The 18,980-nt window shown below is 38.0% G+C and overlaps 1 protein-coding gene and 1 pseudogene across 3 annotated transcripts in view; both read left to right on the top strand.

Moving 5' to 3' along the window:
• The window catches only part of HMCN1 (hemicentin 1), a 460,798-nt gene that overhangs the window by 278,948 nt on the left and 162,870 nt on the right, over positions 1–18,980 (top strand). For all 3 annotated transcript variants that reach the window (XM_039881236.1, XM_039881237.1, XM_039881235.1), the window contains exons 19-28: positions 536–680; positions 3,671–3,783; positions 5,517–5,676; positions 6,265–6,433; positions 9,301–9,428; positions 10,928–11,200; positions 13,473–13,568; positions 16,108–16,302; positions 17,351–17,481; positions 17,646–17,793. In XM_039881236.1, coding sequence (XP_039737170.1) covers positions 536–680; positions 3,671–3,783; positions 5,517–5,676; positions 6,265–6,433; positions 9,301–9,428; positions 10,928–11,200; positions 13,473–13,568; positions 16,108–16,302; positions 17,351–17,481; positions 17,646–17,793 — 1,558 coding nt within the window. The remainder of the gene's footprint in view (positions 1–535; positions 681–3,670; positions 3,784–5,516; positions 5,677–6,264; positions 6,434–9,300; positions 9,429–10,927; positions 11,201–13,472; positions 13,569–16,107; positions 16,303–17,350; positions 17,482–17,645; positions 17,794–18,980) is intronic.
• On the top strand, positions 7,017–7,136 carry LOC120617769 (uncharacterized; annotated as a pseudogene).

The following is an 18,980-nucleotide window of genomic DNA, read 5'->3' as shown; positions in this document are numbered from 1 at the left end:
TATCAGAAAATATCGCCAGCCTTCTCTGACACAGTTCCTATATCATACGTTGTTCTCTAATATTTGCATCTGTCACTGAAAAGGGTGGATGTTGGATTAAGTCACCTTCTGTCAGCTTGAATAAATGCCTGTTTGCCAAAGTAAAAGTATCAGATGGCTTGCAAGTGATAATAAGGCTTTCTTGCAAAAGAGTGAATTAAGCCAATAGTTAAAATTACCAGCGAAATTTGGGTCCCGAGTCGTAATAAAAATTACAGAAACATGAAACAAGTTGGCGTCTCCGTTTCTTTCCTTTTTCTAGCGTGAGCATAACTACAGATGTTAATTGGTTTCATTTTTGGTAGTATAGTGGGATGACATTCAACTGATGCTACCCTTGGTAACATTCTGTGCTCATCATTTTTCACTTAAGGATGTTAAAATATTTTGTTATTTTATAAGACATTTAATAACTCAGTTGAAAAAACGCAGATTCAGTTTTGGCTTAGGCAACATTGCATTTTTAATTAAAAATGACATTTTTTTTTTCTTTAAGTTGGTCCAAAACCCTTACATCACTGTACGCAGTGATGGGAGTCTTCACATTGAAAGAGTTCGCCTGCAGGATGGAGGCGAATATACTTGTGTGGCCAGTAATGTTGCTGGAACCATTAACAAAACTACCGCTGTGGATGTGCATGGTAAGACACACTCACTGTAATTCTTCCTAAACCGTATTTAAAGCTGGGTTCATATCTTTAAGTCAAATAACTCTGTTCCTCTAGTTATAAGTAGTAGATAACTTTCCTTATTTTTATTCTTAACAAAAAGCCTTGTTTCTTGAACAGTATTTACATTGTGAAGGCTGTTTCCAGATTTCTCTTTTCTGTATACACAAAAGAACATTACTGGGAGTCACTAGCTGAGTTGGACCTGGGGCTTTTTGTAAGTGGTTTATTAATTGATAGAAGTGAACTCAGCTCTCATAGAGTTAGATTTAAAAATAAATTTTAATTTCCGGCAAACTGAACTTATTATACCATCCAAAGTGCCTTTTCTTTCTGGATTGTGCAACAGGCATGTCCTTGCTAATGACCCCTTTGTGTGCTAGCTAGAAATGACCTAAACTTTTCTAAAGACTACCTCATGTGCCCCAAACAATCTTCTTGCGTGTTAAATAACAGTCACAAATAAGAAAATCCAGAAGCTGTCTTTTTCCATTCGTGACTAACAGTTGCCAACTTTTTACATATCAATAAATAAGTGACAGCTTCATAGTTTAAGAAATTGTCATTTTTTGTGTGTGTATTCCTTGTAAAGACTTTGCAACATTGCTTTTTTTTTTTTAAAGCATGGTATTACAAAATAGTTCTGTGTACAGAGATGAAAGTAGCACAGAACATTTATTTTTAGTAGTTAATTCAGTCTTTTTTTAGGATATGAATCGGAGAATCCAGTCATTTCCAAATTTTGTTTGGTCTGTTGGAATTTTCAGTGGATGCAGACCATCTTCGTTTTATCTACTTCTCATTGTAAATCGCCTCCTCGACCTCTATCAATCTTAATACCACCAATCTCCAACATCACACGAGATAGTCTTGAAGAAATATTATTTTAAAGAAATACTAATGTAACACTAAATTATAGTCTAAATAAGTGTATATATAGAGATTGTATATTTCCTCTCTATACATATATATGTATACACACGCACACAGAGAAAAAGAGAGAGAGAGAGAGAGAGAGATTGAGAGAGAGAGATTGAGAGATTACATGCACAATCTCAGATTGGATATAGTTGTGTTTAACTATTTTTAAAGATCAGCTTATAGATTTCTTGGAAGGTACTCATGGACTGGTTTGAGAATCTAGTGTAGAAATACATTCATGTCCTCTCCCTTTGGCTTCTAGCAGCCTCCTAGAATATGGTGTCGAGAAGAATTCTGAGGCTCATTTTCACTTGGGTGAAAGAGTAACACAGTTAGCTGCGACGTCCGCCGGATCAGAAGAGTGAGGAGGAGGCAGACAAATCAATGACGTTGTTTATCTTGATGCAGTAAATTTTAACAATTAAAAGTTAAAAGGTCATTTCACAATATTGTTTTATCCACCTTAGTCCAAAATGAGTAACTGATTTAGTTAAAAAAAATCAACCCAGATATTTGACATGAGCATCACGGGTTCTGTATTTCTGTTAATGAGCCCTGCCACTCCTTCGCCACCTTTTAAGAATACTCATTAAATGCCCTCATCCAATTCTTAAAAGAATGAATTAATGAACACAAATATAAATGCAAATTAAGATGACAATAAACTATTTACTTGTCATGTTGACTTATGTAGACTGACAGTCTGGAAAAAAAAAACAGCTCTTCCCTACTCAAATGACCTCAGATTTGAAAACTGTTACCTAAATTTGCCACTTTCCTTTATAGCTGTCACACTCAATATACATTTAAGATTATGGCTTGTTCCAAGTTGCCACAAAAATTACAGCACAGCTGAAAGTTGACTAATCTATGTTGATTCTGGAAATTACATTTCTTGCTTTAGAGAGCAGCCTCACATTCTTATTTAGGGTTGGGAATTTTCTGCCAATTTTGTTTCCGCCAATTCTTTAAGAATAAATTATCTAAAGAACAAACCCAGCCTTAGGAAAATATGTGAATGTAGCAGAGCTAATCTAAGCCTTCCAAGGAAGTTCGTGCACTGAAGTCTCTGGTATCTCTTGTTCCGGTGAACTTCTACTCCGCGGTAGCTGTGATAATTCTGTAGAAAAATTGGCTTGTAGGCAAGAGGCACAGAGTGCGCTTGAGCTCTAGGGAGCATTTCTCATCCTGTCTTTCCAGGGAGGGAAAGGAAATGCCTGGTATTTCTTGGTTTTTTCATTGTGTTCTGTGCGTTATGTTAGGAACTTTCACGTATGGGGAGCTTCTTTAATCAATTTTGTTATTTCGAGATCACTGAGTGTTGATAATTTTTGACTGCAGGTTGGTTATGATAAATTGAGATATACATAGGATAGAATGAATGATTTAACATTCTTTTCCTTTTGTTTCTACTCATATAATGTTAATTCTTCAGTTATTTTCTTAAGTCAAAAAGTATGTTATTCTTCGTGAAAAATATTGTCTTAGAACCGTTTATTTTAGTCTTTTTAAATGTAAACTCCTTAGTTTTTTTTTCAAGTTTTACTGTTGAATTCCTTTTCAGAAAGCGAATCCTTTTTCTAGGTTAAATTTAGTAGCTTGCTAAGTGATTCTCGTGTATAGACAGAGGTTTAGTGGGCTTAAACAGCCATTTCTCTGGAGGTGGGCTTAAGTTGGCTTGCTGCAGCTCAATGTGTAATGGACAATGATGAAAGATATGTGTTAAATGTGTGAGTCTTAGGATGTAATTCTATCTTGAGTTTCCAGGGGGAAATTGATTTTCCTCAATCCTCTCTTATTTTTGTTAGAAAAGTCAACTTATTACACATAATTTATTACTTGATTTTTAAGTTTTTATTAAATTCCTCAGATGGTAAGTATTCTATTAACCGTTTATTGTATTCCCTTACAAATTACACTACATTTCTATCAGAAAATGTTGTCTTCACTAGTTCTTATAAATACTCAGCATATCCTAAAAAATGTTCAACTTTAAACATGGAAGGACAGGTGCTCAGATTTTGAATATTGCTTCTTTTCAGTTCTGCCGACCATTCAGCATGGACAGCAGATACTCAGTACGATTGAAGGCATTCCAGTAACTTTACCATGCAAAGCAAGTGGAATTCCCAAACCGTCCATCGTCTGGTCCAAGGTAAATGACACACCTAGGGATATGTGTTAATGTTACGTGTTATAACAATATTTAAATATTTTTAATCATACATGGAACCCGTATGTACTGTAGACCCTTATAAAAAGTAAAACCCATGCAGTCATACCACTTGGAAGGGGTTTTAAAATAGCCTTAGTGCAGTCAGCTACCTGGTATTTGAATAGTGTTAAGAACACAACAGCGAGCACTAATCTAGCACATTCTGTGTGCCAGGAACTTTCTGATCACTTTCCAGGTTGTAGCAGGTCCTTTGTGACACTTCGCCATGTCCCCCAGTCCTTTCGATTTCAGCGCAGCTCTGGTGGACAGCTCCAGGGGCTCTGCCCAGGTCGCACTTCATGCATAACATATGCCTCTCTGGTGTTTGGACTCAGAGCTTTTTCCAAAGCCCCACAAGACCTCCCAGCCTGCTACGAGGTATCCAGGAAAGCAGGCAGATTAAGTCCTTGGAGGAGGGGGGGGCGCGGCGTGTGTCCTACATCAATGCCTCGCTTCTCAACCGTCAGAGGAATTCTTCCGAGGCGCATCTACATTTTCTCAGAGGGTCCCCAGCACATCGAAGCTCATCAGCCCAGCCACAGAGCAGAGCAGAGCAGAGCAGTGAAACCCTTTCTTAGCTTTCCTTCCTTCTGTGCCACACTCTCCCAGCCTCCTGCTCAAGCCCCTGGGGATCACTTCCCAGGTAAACTTCCTGTCCCCAAATCTATGTCCCAGACTCTGCTCTTCCAGGAAGCCAAAATAAGACACATATACAAACTCATTTAATCTCATCTGTATCCCTGTCATTAAGTTGTCGGCTTGCGCTTGAATCTTGCAGTGAGGAAAAACCCATTTCCTAAGGAAGTCCCTTCCGTCCAAACAGCCATGAAGGTGGCATATATATTTTCTGTAAATTAAATCTGGCAGATATAAAGTAATATAAAATGATAGCGTAATCATGAAATCTGGCATTTGTATAATTTGTGCTACACTCAGACTATTTTGCCATGCCATCTAATTTTATACATCTAAAAATCTCTGAAATAGATAGAAGTTGGTGTTGACATCAGTAAATTCAATTAAAAAGTTAAGATTTCTGCATTCTGGACACAAACATGCAGTGGTGAAGCTAATCCCCAGACCGCACCGTGTCTAGTACCGAGTAGAGGTTTAGGAAATTTTAAGAAAATATAAAAATGAACTCTTTCCAGTCTGGCCTTTGTGCTGTGGGATCAGGCCCAGAGGTTCAGAGAATGGGCTCCAGGGCTTGACTGCCGGGGTTCGAGTCCCAGCTCTACCACTAATTGGCTCTGTGACCTTGGGCAAGTTACCCCACGTCGCCCCCTGCTTTCTTACTTTCATCTGTAAAATGGGGGCTGTGACAGTTCCTACTCGTAAGACTGTGGTGATCATGAGAATAGTTAACACATGAGAAGTGCTCAAAACAGTGCCTGGCTTAGCGTGGGCACCGTCCCATCCGTTACTAAAACCGTCATCCCCACCGTTTTTAAGTAGCCCTGGAATGAGGGGGACAGGGTTTTTTCTGAAGCAATATCACCTATGCTTTATTTGTTCGATTTTTCTTACCAATAACTTTCTTCAAATCAGCATTTTTTTTTTTTTTTTTTAAATCTCATGGTTTCCCCCCGTGGAGATTTTTTTCTTCTTTTTCCAGACATTAAGTCACTCTTTATTATCTTAGAAAACACTTTACTCTTTGTGGTGTTTTGCAGAAAGGCGAGCTGATTTCCCCCAGCAGTGCTAAGTTTTCCGCAGGGGCCGATGGGAGCCTGTACGTGGTGTCACCCGGGGGTGACGAGAGTGGGGAGTACGTCTGCACCGCCACCAACGCCGCCGGCTATGCCAAAAGGAAAGTACAGCTGACGGTCTACGGTGAGAGCTTGAGGAGGAATGTTTTTCTTTGACACCGTCTGTGCCAAAACTCACATTTCTCTCACAAATAATGTTACCAGAGGTCTGCACCCCTAAAGTGCATTTTTTTACAAAAGTGCATTTTTATTCCAAACCAACATCTCCTTGACTTAGATTCTGATTTAAAAGGAGGGTAATTGTGTAGCCTTTGGGGGAAATGTTATGGTTTTGTCCCGAGGCGTCTGCTTGCTGCACCCAGTGCTCTTCAGAGAGAACACCTTCTCGGTTAGTTCAAGCTCCCAGCAGGGCCAAACCTCAGCTGTGTCCTGGTTAGTGCTCTGCCTCGAGGGGCTCCTTTCGCTGACGGCAGACTCTAAAAGGGCATGTCATCTGCCCTCTTCATGTGTCCCGAAGAGCTGAGAAGGGAAACTTTCTCATCATTTTCCCTTAAGCTCTCACAATAAATGTGTTAACAGAAAGTTCTAGATATGCCCCAAACCTTGGAATAAACAGCATCTTTTTGTAAATTATTTGAGAATATTCGTCGTCCACATTTTGATGTAAATGTTTCAATGCACCACTTCCCTTCCAAACCTGTGTTTATTTTAGTAAGGCCCAGAGTGTTTGGAGAGCAACGAGGACTGTCCCAGGATAAGCCTGTCGAGATCTCCGTCCTTGCTGGGGAAGAGGTGACACTTCCGTGTGAAGTGAAGAGCTTACCCCCACCCATAATTACCTGGGCCAAGGAAACCCAGCTCATCTCGCCTTTCTCTCCCAGGTAGGAGACCTGCGATGGGTTGCAACACACAAAAACATGCTCTCTCAGAACAGAAATTAACTTTTAAATTTGAGGTGATTCACACATACATTTGAGCCTATGGAAAATATGTACACCTTCTAAATCATTCTTTCATATCACAAATGCTAGCACTCAGCTTTGACATAATTTTCCATGGATGCATCTTATAAGGTAGTTGTTAAGATGGAACATATTCGTACGTTAATTCATGGCGACACAAAGGGCACATTAGACGTAGAATTCCCTTAATCTCATAGGAGAACAGAGCATAGTAGGCACTCTGATGCCTAGGACTTGACTTTTACTGGATGGTTTTGTACAAATATTCTTGATCAGACCTGTGTACATACAAGTAAAGACCCACGGAGACAATCTATTTGATAGACTAAATGACACGGAAAGCAGAATTCCAAAGCCTTTAAAAGCACAGCCTTTGTTGCCATGCGGGTACAGGCTCACATTTACCTCTGCCACTCAGATAAAGCTGGCCTGAAACTTTGGCAGTGTTTCCAGGGGACTTCTCTGAACCTCAGATTTCTCGTTTCTAAAACGGGGATAATATGTCCACGGCCATGCCACCCCTGAACGTGCCCGATCTCGTCTGATCTCGGAAGCTAAGCAGGGTCGGGCCTGGTTAGTACTTGGTTAGGAGACCACCTAGGAAGACCAGGTGCTACAGGCATTAAAAATATAAAACGAAATGGGGATAATACTTACCTGAAGGATTATAGAAGATAATGTATATTCCACAGTCTTTGTGTCTAGTTCTCAAGAAATGGTAGCAATTACTATTTCAACTCAACGTCATGCCAAAAGTTGCCTATGGAATAAGAATTACAGTCTCTAGCTATTGTCTGTTGGTCTCGTTGCTGTATAGTTATGAAGCTGTACAGCCCCACGATTATAATTTCCCTACCACTTTTGAGGAAAAAAATAAACAGTTAAAAACTACTCTACATAATTTTGCTATTTCTTTGGGAAAATATTTGCTTTGAATGTTTTTGAATAAAATAAATTCCACATTGCAGATAAAATCGAAGTTGCGTTGTTCCCTCCCCAATCTCTTTTCTGTCTTCTCAGGGGCAGACGCTGCTACAGACTTAATGTGCATCCTATACGTACAATGTATAGACTAGTAGAAAATACTGTTTTCTGTGTTGTTTTTTTTTAAGTTTTGTTTTGTGTGTCTGTTTTCAATTTGCCATTATGAAATATTATATATTATTATTCTATTGCTTGCTTTTTTAAGTTAATGTTTACTCATTTTTCATAAATATAGATTTAGTTTATTCATTTTAACGACCATATACATATTCTACATTGTATTTATACATTTCCCTATTTATGGACATTATGTTCTTGTTTGTTTTCCTTTTGTCCGGGGGGGCCGTTATAAGTGAGAATTTTCAGTGAATATATTTTTGTATGTCTCTTTGTATACACATGCATGAATTTTTTAGGACCTGTACCTAGAACTGCAGTTTCTGGTCTGAATGAATCCCTGTTTTCAGCTCTGTAGACATTTCTAAATTGCTCTTCAAAGGGGCAGTACTTGTTTACCCTTCCACCAACAACATAGGTGTACCTAGTTCCACATTATAACCAAAGCGTGGTGTCGACTGACAAATATTTTTGCCACTCAGATTAGCGTAAAATGGTATCTTGCAACTGTTTGAGTTTTCACGTGACTGACTTCCACTGAGTCCGGAATGCTTTCAGTGTTTCCTTGGCATTTTTGTGTTATCTGTGAATTGTCCCTTTAACCCCTCACATTTTTCTGGTGACTTGGTTGTCATTATCTTGTCGAATGTAGAGATTTGGTCTTTGTTCTTAATAACATTCATTTGTCTGTCGTACGTGTTTAAATTATCTTCTCTCAGTCCACTGTGAGGCTCTTAAGTTTATTTATGTATGAGGTCTGTACAGAATTTAAAACTTTTTATGTAGCTCAGTGTACTAAGCTATTTTTTTTTAAGATTTCTGCTTTATGAAAAAAATCATAAACATAGCCTCTAGTATTTTATTCCAATATTTTATGGGTTTTTTATTTTGACATGTTAGACTTTATGTGAATTTTTATGTTGTATTTTTCCCAGGTGGGGAGCCAGTTATCTAACACAATTTTTAAATAGTTAGACTTTTCCTTGCTTTTTGTAATATCACCTCTGATATTTCACGTTACTTACTGAGTTCTCACGTATACTTAATTCTTTGGGAGGGGTGCCTTTGTGCTTAACTATTCATCCCTTGGTCTCTGGGTCAGTAGCACACTTTATTAGTCTTAGCTTTATAAGGAAACTTGATATTAAGTAGTTCTATCTGGCCTCCCTCTTAAAGTTATTTTAATACAATTAATGTAATAACATTTTTAGATGTAGGTCTGATTCACCCAACTACATTATTGTTCCATAGGAGGAATATATTCAACATAAGTTAGAGAATTACACATGAACTTTCTTTTGCCTTTATTTTAGCAGCCTAAATTTTTAACAAAGCTTTTTAGAACAAAAGAAAGTATTCAAAATATATTCAAAATTTACTAAAATACATATTTGCTTTGTACGGCCGCAATTTAATAAAACAGAGAGATGTACAGTTATTTAACGATTTCAGACTATTAGGTTAGATTTAAAGAAAAGAGAACTCTGATTTTGTGTTTGTAGGAGCATCATACAGAATATCCAAGATAATTATGAAATTAAGCTGCTTTATTTTAAGGTGTATAGAAATGACATGTAGATGGGAGAAAGGTTTCAGAAACTGCTTTCAGAGTAGAATTTCACAATGCACAGGTGATATTTGAATCTTCATGTTCTATAGTGCACTGTGTGGTTTCTTTATTTCAGACACACGTTCCTCCCTTCTGGTTCGATGAAGATCACTGAGACCCGCGTTTCAGACACTGGGCTGTATCTTTGTGTTGCCACAAACATTGCTGGGAACGTGACTCAGTCTGTTAAATTAAATGTTCATGGTGAGTTTTTAAACGAAGGCATAGATATCTGTGTACTGGCCGCAGGGAAATCCATCCCCCCAGTTTCTCTGTAAGTTAACCTCCAGAATATAGATAATTAGAGACAAATTTTGTTTAATCTGAGACGTGATTTTCCTTCATTTATTCTGAAAAGTTTATCTGTCATCTATAAACAACTCTCCCCTCTTTCCTCAAATAAACAATATTAAAATTTTGGATCTCAATTTTACTAGATGTCCACAGTCACTTAAGACTATTGTTGATACATAGTAATAAAAATTTGTTTAGACTGGTGGAGTTTTGTAGAAGTGAATGTGAGTTCTCAAGGAAGAATTTAATAGTATTTAAATAGTTGTTTTCGTTGTTTTAAGGGCTGAGCAACTGAAAACGTTCTGCTTCCTATGACTCTTTAACTACTTTAAAACTCTTTAGTCTGCTTTAATCCCTCAATATCATAGTTTGTCCGATTATTCATTCAACCAACACATACTTAGTGATTACATATTTTAGGTGCCAGATATTCAAATATCAGAAGAAATTTTCTCAGGTAATATTGACCTGATTTCACTCTCAGGTTAATCACTGCAATAGTATCCTGTTTGTTGATCATGGGATCTGAAATTTGATGAGAGTCTCTTATTTATCAGTTCTAAGGCATTAGACATATTACTAAACTCTCATATCTTTAGTTTTCTCTTTCATAAAATAATAACAATAATGCTATCAAACTTATAAGGTTGTTGTAAGTGACAACCCGTAGAAAGTACTGGTTAAATATTAAGTTTAAGAGAAAGGACAGAGGAATGGAGCTTTTTAGGGAATGGGGCTTTTTAGGGATATAAGGTACAGAAATCCTAATTATGATTTGGTTTATGAGTCAAATTTGATTCTGTAGCACATAATGCATGCATGTGGAATCCAATAATACTTGCCAGTGTTTTGATGAATTATCTCACAGAAATTTTTAAAGGAAGCCAGATGAAAAGAAATAATAGATGTTTTATCTCGATTTTCTGCTCTGAAATTAGCAAAGGCTTTTATGAGAAACTTGTCCTATACTGTCTAGTTAAACCTTCCACAGAGAGTCAAAAACTAAGAGCGCATGGAGAGAAATGCCTTTAGTTTTACTCTCTTACTGAAATTTTCTGGATTGCCTTTTAAGAGAGTTTTAAATCTTAAGTTAGTTATAAATTAAAGGAAACCTAACATTTTCGAATGCTTGCTCTTCCTCAAGTTTAGAACAAGGAATTTTATATTTATTACTTTTCATAATCCTTGCAGCATACTAGTATTTGGCTTGGATTAACAAGAAAGCAGACCTCAGGAAATTTACTGACTTACCCCAGATCACACAGTTAGTGAGTGTGAGCCTGGGTCCAAATCCTGAGATTATTCCACTTTCTCATGCTGCCTCTTGGTAAGGAGCTCTCATTTAAAGTGAGGGAAAAAAAGTAATTTTTTAAAAAGTGGGATTATTCATATTTGGTGGTGGTTTCCAGTTTCTCCAAAGATACAGCGTGGCCCTAAACTTATGAAAGTCCAAGTCGGTCAGAGAGTGGACATTCCATGCAGTGCTCAAGGGACGCCTCTTCCCGTCATCACCTGGTTTAAAGGCGGCAGCGCCGTGCTGGGTGATGGAGCGCAGCACATCAGCCATCCAGACGGAACGTTAAGCATCAGCCAAGCTGTGCCCTCGGATGCCGGCGTGTATACGTGCGTTGCTACCAACATAGCAGGCAGTGACGACACGGAGATAACGCTACACGTCCAAGGTGATCTTTGGCACAGGAAAATGCATGTATGGTGGGGGTGGAAGTGGAAAACCCCTGGAGTCTAGAAAATATAATCTTGGAGAGTCTTGGGTCACTTTCAGAAGATTTCTGCATCACTCTTTAATTAACATTGAAAGGAGAACCATTCCAGAAAGAAATGAAGCCGTATTTTTACTGAACCTGCATCCATTTTTGTATGTTTACTTTGGAAAATGAAATTTTCATGGATGATCGAGACGGTGGAAACGATCCTAGATAAGTTCCCCCCCACGACTACCACCACTATATTTGGCTTGGGGGACACCGTGGGCAGAGTGAGTTGGAGTAGAATTTCGCCTCGTAGTAGCTGGGCGCTCTCAATATCGATCCCTAGGAAATCTGGGTCCACTGTTTCTTCTAATGATGTTGGCCTTGTTTTGAGGGCTTAAAGATCAATATCTGTTCCTTCAAGCCTCAAATAGTTATCACGCAGCTGCTGGGTGTCTGACACATTCCAGGCAGAGAGGAGAAAGTAGTGACAAAGGCAAAGCACCTTTTATGAGCTGTTCCACTGTGAGTAGGTAGCAAGCAAGCAAACAAATAACATATATAGATAGAAGTGCTGTGTAGAAATTAAAATAGGGTGATGCTCCCAGCAGTGGGCTACTTTGGATTGTCAGGTTGGACTCCTCCGAGGAGATGATATTTAGGGTGAGATCTTGTTGACTTGAGGGAACCAGCCATGTGAAAATCAAAGGGAAGAGCATTCCTGGTCAGCGAGAATAGCAGTGCCAAGGGAAGAAGGAAAGATAAACAGCTATCGTCCTTCGCATAGTACCTCATACTTCGTACCTGGCACACCGCAGTTCTTTTTGGATGGGTGACTAGGATGTTGTTGGAGAGCTTGTGCAGTTCATTCATTCACTCAGCAAACTTGATTGGGTGCTTACATTTATGGTTGGATGTGAAAGATAGAAATTATTTTAAAAATCTCATAATTACAAACTGGTTAGTGCCATCACGAAATGGTAGGGATATTTTTATGAGTTTTTAACAGAAAGATAAATCAAAGGAGGCTTCCTTAGGGTAGGGATCTGCCAATCGAGATTTGAAGAATGGGTAGAAGTATATTAGGTGATGTGTAAGGGTGTGATAGGATGGGGTGGGTAGGACCTTCCAGGACTCAGAATGTGAAGAGGAGAGAATGTGATATTTTGGCTACACTGGGGTAAATCAATAAATCAATCAATAAAAGCCATCTGGCTGCATTCCAGACTTGAATGACATACGATAAAGCTGGACACATAACCATGGACCAGATTATCCTAGATCTAAGAACCCAGATTAAGGTGTTTAGACTTTATTCTAAGTTCCTTGAAAAGACTTAGAGCCTTAATACTGGGGAAATAATGTGTCAGATTTAGATTTTAAAAGATCACATTTTGGGGAGAGAACTGTTTGGCTGGAAAGGTTAAGGGGAAACAGCTAGAAATATAGCTCAGGCAAAAGATGATGGTAGTTGGACTGGGGGAAAGAAGGTGATGGACTCCAAAAATGATTAGGAGAGGAAATCCTCAGGAAATGGTGACAGATTATCCGTGGGGAGTGAAGGAGATGGAATGACTCCCAATTTTATTCATGAAATAAATCAATGGTAAGGCTGTTGAGAGAGTTTGGATGCACAGAGGGCACACTAAAGAAAGAACAGGTGTGAAATTTTATCCTACAGACAAAATGAACGAAAGTAATGATGTTGATCAGGAAGGCCACATGATGAGAGTTGTGGTTCATAGAGAATATTTTAAGGGCTCTGTAGAATATGAATCGAAATGGGCACATGTTTAAGAAAAGGACCCCAATAAGAAGCCTATTGAAATAGTTCTGGAAAGAGAAAAATAAGCGTTTGAAATCAATAGTGACTTTAAGGATAGGGAAAAAGAAACAGATATGTGAACATACCTGGCACTACGTGACTGGTTGGATGTGGAGGTCAGGGGTAAGGGAGGAAGGCAAAGAAACGCCAGGTGGAACGGGATGCCTTAACTGAGGGAATAAAGGAAATAGGACAGGATTGTATGAAATAATGAATTAATGAACTTTTGTGGAGACGTTTTGCGTTTTAGATTCCTAGGTCACATCTAGATGGAAACATCTGGCAGTTCAAAATATGAGTTATATTTAAAAGAAGAATCAGAAAAGGTAGCAGCTCACCAATCTAGGTGACTGATGGTGCTGCAGGAGAGTTCGGTATCGCCAAGGAAAGCCTGTGATAATGCATTTATTTTTCTGATAGAACCGCCTACGCTGGAAGATCTAGAACCTCCATTTAACACTCCGTTCCAAGAAATAGTGGCCAATCAGCGCATTGCATTTCCATGTCCTGCAAAAGGTGTGTAATAACTCGGACCTGTGGGCGTTGGTGTAATGTTATATTGTTCCAGAATTCTTTATTGAGCCTAAAACATCTTTATAAAATTCCACTCGTCCATCCTTGTTACAACACTTGGGCATAACAGAAACTAAACCCACTTTCAAATAACAGCTCTCTGAAGAGGTAAAATTCCATCACAGGTATTTTATTTCCTTCAATGGAAAGACTTTCCATTCTCTCAGACTTGCCTCGTCCAGTGTGTTTTCCATGAAGCTCATACGTTTTTCTGTCACTTCTTAGTTCCTTCTGTTTTAACAAGACTGCTCTTTAAGATGTGGCAGCTGGGGCTATTCAAAATATTCCACGTTTATCTCACCCAGTTAGAAGTATACATTAGGACCATCTCCTTGTTTTTTTCTGGACACGTCTCTTCTGAAAACCTCTTTTCTTAGATTTATCCTCTACTGGTCATTGTACAGCCCTCGGAGGCTAATTCAAGCGCCTTCTCTTCCTGAAGTCCTGGGTTTTCTATCCACCATGCTTCCTCTCAAAATATTATTAGCATCTCTCTTCAGGTGGGGTATGAAAGAGGCACCGTCACTATCACCCTTATTCCAGATGGCCAGTAGGCGATTAAAGACATCCTCTCTTTCACATGTGCGTTTATCTGCAATGACTCAAATGGGTTTGTGGCAGTTCTGACAAAGTCCAAACAGCATGCTTCCCGTAGCCTCCAGGAGGGCTCCGAGCTGCTGGTTCCATTCCTGCTCCCACAAGTGTCTCTCAGCCCTGAAGGCAGCAGCCGTTGAAGGTCCTCGGAGCTGCCTGTGTTTCTGTAGCAAAACTTTGCATCTCTCAACAGTAGCTCACAGCAATGATTGTTTTCTACCAGCATTAAAAGATAACTTTAACAAGCTTTTCAGACATCAAAAGAAGTCTCAATAGCTATTCCCAGAGCCAATGAGGGAGGGAAGCAAAGCACGGAGAAGAAAGCTTTAGAAGGGTTTAAGTTCAGGTGAGTGCTGTGGGCACACCTGCCGCTGGACCCCTGCCAATGGCGCTGTTGCCCCTTGCTCTCCACTTGGACTCCTGGCCCCTGTGCTGGCGTGGACATCCCTTTTCCAAGCTGTTTTGATTTCCCTTTTCCACTTCGGAAAACCACCTCTTCTTTGTCCTCCTTTCTTGCCTGGGATATAATTCTCGAGTTTATTTAAAGTAGCTAGGTGCCTTTTCATTATCTTTTGCAATGAATTTCATCTTGTCCATGGTTGTTCTACTATTTACAAATTCAAGATAATGTAACTTATTTCTTTGGTCATTCATTTGCTTTTTCATTTATTAACTCAACAGATATTAATTGAGAAGTCTGAATGAAATCCATAAAGGAATGAGCAGGTGTAAAAAAATGAGGAAATGATCAGACCTCCTTTTCCTGTAATAGCGTAGACCACTGTGGTTCCTCAGCTCTACCTCCTCTTCCTCATCAGTCAGTTTTACGGACAACACAGTGAAACAGGCCAATTTTTTGCTTTATTTTTTTTCATAAATACAGATTTCGTAATCACCTTTATAAGTCCTTAACTCAATTTACATTTAGCCTTAATGACACTTTTTTTTATTTTCCTGCCATTCTTTTGTACTTGCCTTTAATTATATGACCATTCTTTAATATTTTATTATCCTTTAACATAAGATTAGTAACGATGTCTTTTGCAACCGTTCATTTTATTTAATGTGCTTTTTTTCCATCTTTATAGGGATTAAGTAAATTTTAAAGTGCTTATAATAGTGCCTGACACATTGGGAAATAAATACATTCTTAGTACAAAGTTAATGTTTGTCTATTTCCAATATGTCCTTTAGCTTATTGTGCACCTCGCGATGGTTTTATCCTTTGTATTCATAAGCACATCACTTCTATTCACGCTGTTAATCATAAATAAATCCAGGAAATTAATTCTGCTCACTGCTTTCTCAATTCTCTTTTCAGTATAAAAAGTCAGGAATTATTCTGTTGCCCTGTGTTTAACAGCATGAGAGCTCCAGAAGGTGTGGATAACAGAAGTTCCTCATCTTTACTATATCAGGCCTATTTAAAATGTGAATTATAAAGCACTATTTCTTTCCATCATTTATGCATTCTGCTTGGTTGGGCAATCATCGTGTTGTATTCCTACGATAGTGTCTTAGTTTTGCCCTTCCTTTATTTTTATCCCCAAACTCTCCCCATATCTAGTCCATTTGATCAATATAGTCTTTTTCTCCCACCAATTACCATGAACTCACTCAAGAAAATGCTTTGCTTTCCATACTGTCCTCTGAATGTCTTGATAAAAATAACTCTGATCAAACTACACTAATCAGGAATTAGAGGTACTAAATACTACAGTCTCTTCAAAATTCCATGCCAGGAGAAGTATCTTGAAAGTAACATTGTACATGAGGGTACAAATTGCAGTCATAAGAAAAACTTTATTTCTCTTCAGTATACTTACATATTTATAGTGATTTTTTAATTTTGTTACAAAATATCACAAGGATTTAATTTCTCATTTAGGTACCCCCAAACCAACCATCAAATGGTTACGGAATGGTAGAGAGCTGACAGGCAGAGAGCCCAGTATTTCTATCTTGGAAGATGGCACATTGTTGGTTATTGCTTCTGTTACAACATATGACAGTGGGGAATACATCTGCGTGGCAGTCAACGAAGCTGGGACCACAGAAAAAAAATATAACCTCAAAGTCCATGGTAAAATAACATAAAAGTGCTAAAATCGTGTGATTGAATATGTGACATTTTCAAATTATTATATATGTTATTTTCTCAATGTAGTAGTATTTAATATTAATGTGAATAGAAGTGTTATTAAACAGAACAGTGGTGATCTGATTGCATTATCAATTGCTTGACTTGATTTAAAATTTCATGTAATTTTTTATTGTGACTTTATATCATTCAAAATTCAAATGGTAGGAAAAGATACATAGTCAAAAGTCTCATGATCCTGAGCTGAGGCATCTACTCATTCTCCGTAGAGGCAAAGAAAGTTATTAATTTTTTATGTACATGTGTGTGTGTGTCTTCCCAGAGGTACTTATGCATATGCAAGGAATGAATGTATATTTTATCCTCTTTTTATCCTCTTTATAAAAAGGTACACATATAGGAGAACATTATATCCAGTACTCTGCACCTTGTCTGCATCACTAAATAATCCATCTTGGGGATTATTCAATATTCCTAACTCTTATTTATACCTACATAGCATCCCATTATGTGATTATACCATGATATACCTAACCTTTCCCCATTAAATGATAAATATTTCGATCATTACCAGTTCTTTGCTGTTATAAGTAACACTTCAGTGAAATTGATGTTTGTCATTTTGTCAAAGGAAATGTAGCTTTTGAAATTTGATGGATATTGGCTTCCATAGACATTGGGCAAAATTCATTCCTATCAGGAAAGTAATGAGCCCCATGTGACATGTTAGGACCCTAGCAGTTTGTATTTCGAATTATATGTGGAACAAACAGCTTCTCCTTTAAATTTACCCTCAAATTTATTCTCAATTCAAAACCCTGAAATACTAATTAAAGTAAAAATTCAATAAGAGTTACTTTTAAATATATTGGTTAGGATGTTTCATTTTATATTACAGCATGTCTTCAATATAACCAGCCTTTCTAGCTATCACATCCTTCAGAATTTATTTTAAAAGGCCTGTGAAAAGAAACTTTATAAATCAGATTTATTACAAAATTATCTAGCCACGCCTCTTCTCTTTTTGCAGTTCCTCCAGTAATTAAAGATAAAGAACAAGTAACAAATGTGTCTGTGTTGGTCAACCAGCTGATCAGTCTCTTTTGTGAAGTTGAAGGTGCTCCATCTCCCATCATTATGTGGTACAGGGATGATGTCCAGGTAAATGCAGAAATCCAAACATGCATAACTCCTTGCCTCTGCCTTGAATAAACGGTGCAGATGTGACTTTTTTTAATAATAATACTATAAAAGTTTTACTTCGATGTTTAATTATGCATGTATATTAGGATTGGAAATAACGCTGACCATTTTGGCTCTTAAAGGTGACCGAGAGCAGCACCATTCAGATCGTGAACAACGGGAAGATATTAAAGCTCTTTAGAGCCACTCCAAAAGATGCGGGAAGATACTCCTGCAAAGCGGTTAATGTTGCAGGCACCTCGCAGAAGGATTTTAACATCGATGTGCTAGGTAAGGAAAACATTCTTTTGAAAACCTCCGATTCAGATGCATTTCTTATATAGGATAGAGCTAACTGTTTGAAAGAGTAAAGAGATAAAAAGTAAACTGATAGAAGAAATATCATTCATATCATCTATCATTATTTTTGTCTTCAGTAGTGGTTAAACAGAATATTAATGATATATAGAAAGTTTAAAGGTATTTATTACTTATCATACTGGGAAGTCTATGGGTATTTGACACTGTCTTGTACATAAAATAGCAAATTACTACCCTTGCCAGTTTCTCCAATTAGGCGTGCAGGAAATCCTCTGGGAAGTAACTATACAGGATGATGAAGAGTAAGACTCATCCATGCTCTTGATGTCTCCTGAAGCTGCTAGATTGTATTGAGCTGGGGAAGAGAAAATCCACCTTCCCCTGCATTCTAATTAGTTCTTGTAACTAAATCGTCTCAGGCCTGATTCTAATTAAGAGGGGAGAATTCTGAGAGCAGGTAGTTGCCATGATAAATTAGGGTATAAATCATTTAAAAATTTTTCATGTAATCATAAATTTAAATTTTTATAATTTTAGTGTGTCAAATTACATTTGCCAATTTAAGTTTACAATATGATAAAATGACTGCCTCTCTTTTCAGTATTTTGCTCATCAAAATAGGCATATGATTTGTTAATCTGGGGTGGCAGTCTAGGAACTGGTGCCGCATTAAAATTAGCACACATAAACTGCTATAACAAAGCAATCCCTCTCCCTAGTCTTCCCAAAGCCCGAAGTACTTTGCATTTCCTCTACCAAAATTACCGTCATTATATTTAAGTATAGGCTATAAAAAGAAACAACCTAATCTTTTCTATCTTTAGTCTCATTGGCGTTATTTCTCTTGACACTGATTTACTTGGACCGCTCTCTGTGTGCTGATGACTCCTAAATTTTTATCTCCAGCTCAGACTTCTTCTCTGAACTCTAGTGATATAGATCTAATCTTCTCCACAGACTCTTGACTTGAATGTCTTAGTGGCATAGCAAACAGAAAGGTCTCAAGGAGTACCCGTTCTGGTCACCTTTAGTGAACCCTCTCACAGTGACCAGCACCTCCATCCATGCACTTGCTTCTGCCAGACCTGATATTTATTCTTCCTACCGTCCTCTCTCCAAATCCTTAAATCTACATCCTCTTAGGTCTACTTCCTAAT

The sequence above is a fragment of the Pteropus medius genome, unplaced genomic scaffold (genome assembly GCF_902729225.1).
Source record: "Pteropus medius unplaced genomic scaffold, Ma_sr-lr_union100, whole genome shotgun sequence".
In the NCBI taxonomy this organism is placed as follows: domain Eukaryota; kingdom Metazoa; phylum Chordata; class Mammalia; order Chiroptera; family Pteropodidae; genus Pteropus; species Pteropus medius.
The sequence above is the reverse complement of the archived record's forward strand: the minus strand, read 5'-3'. Positions and strand labels throughout refer to the sequence as shown.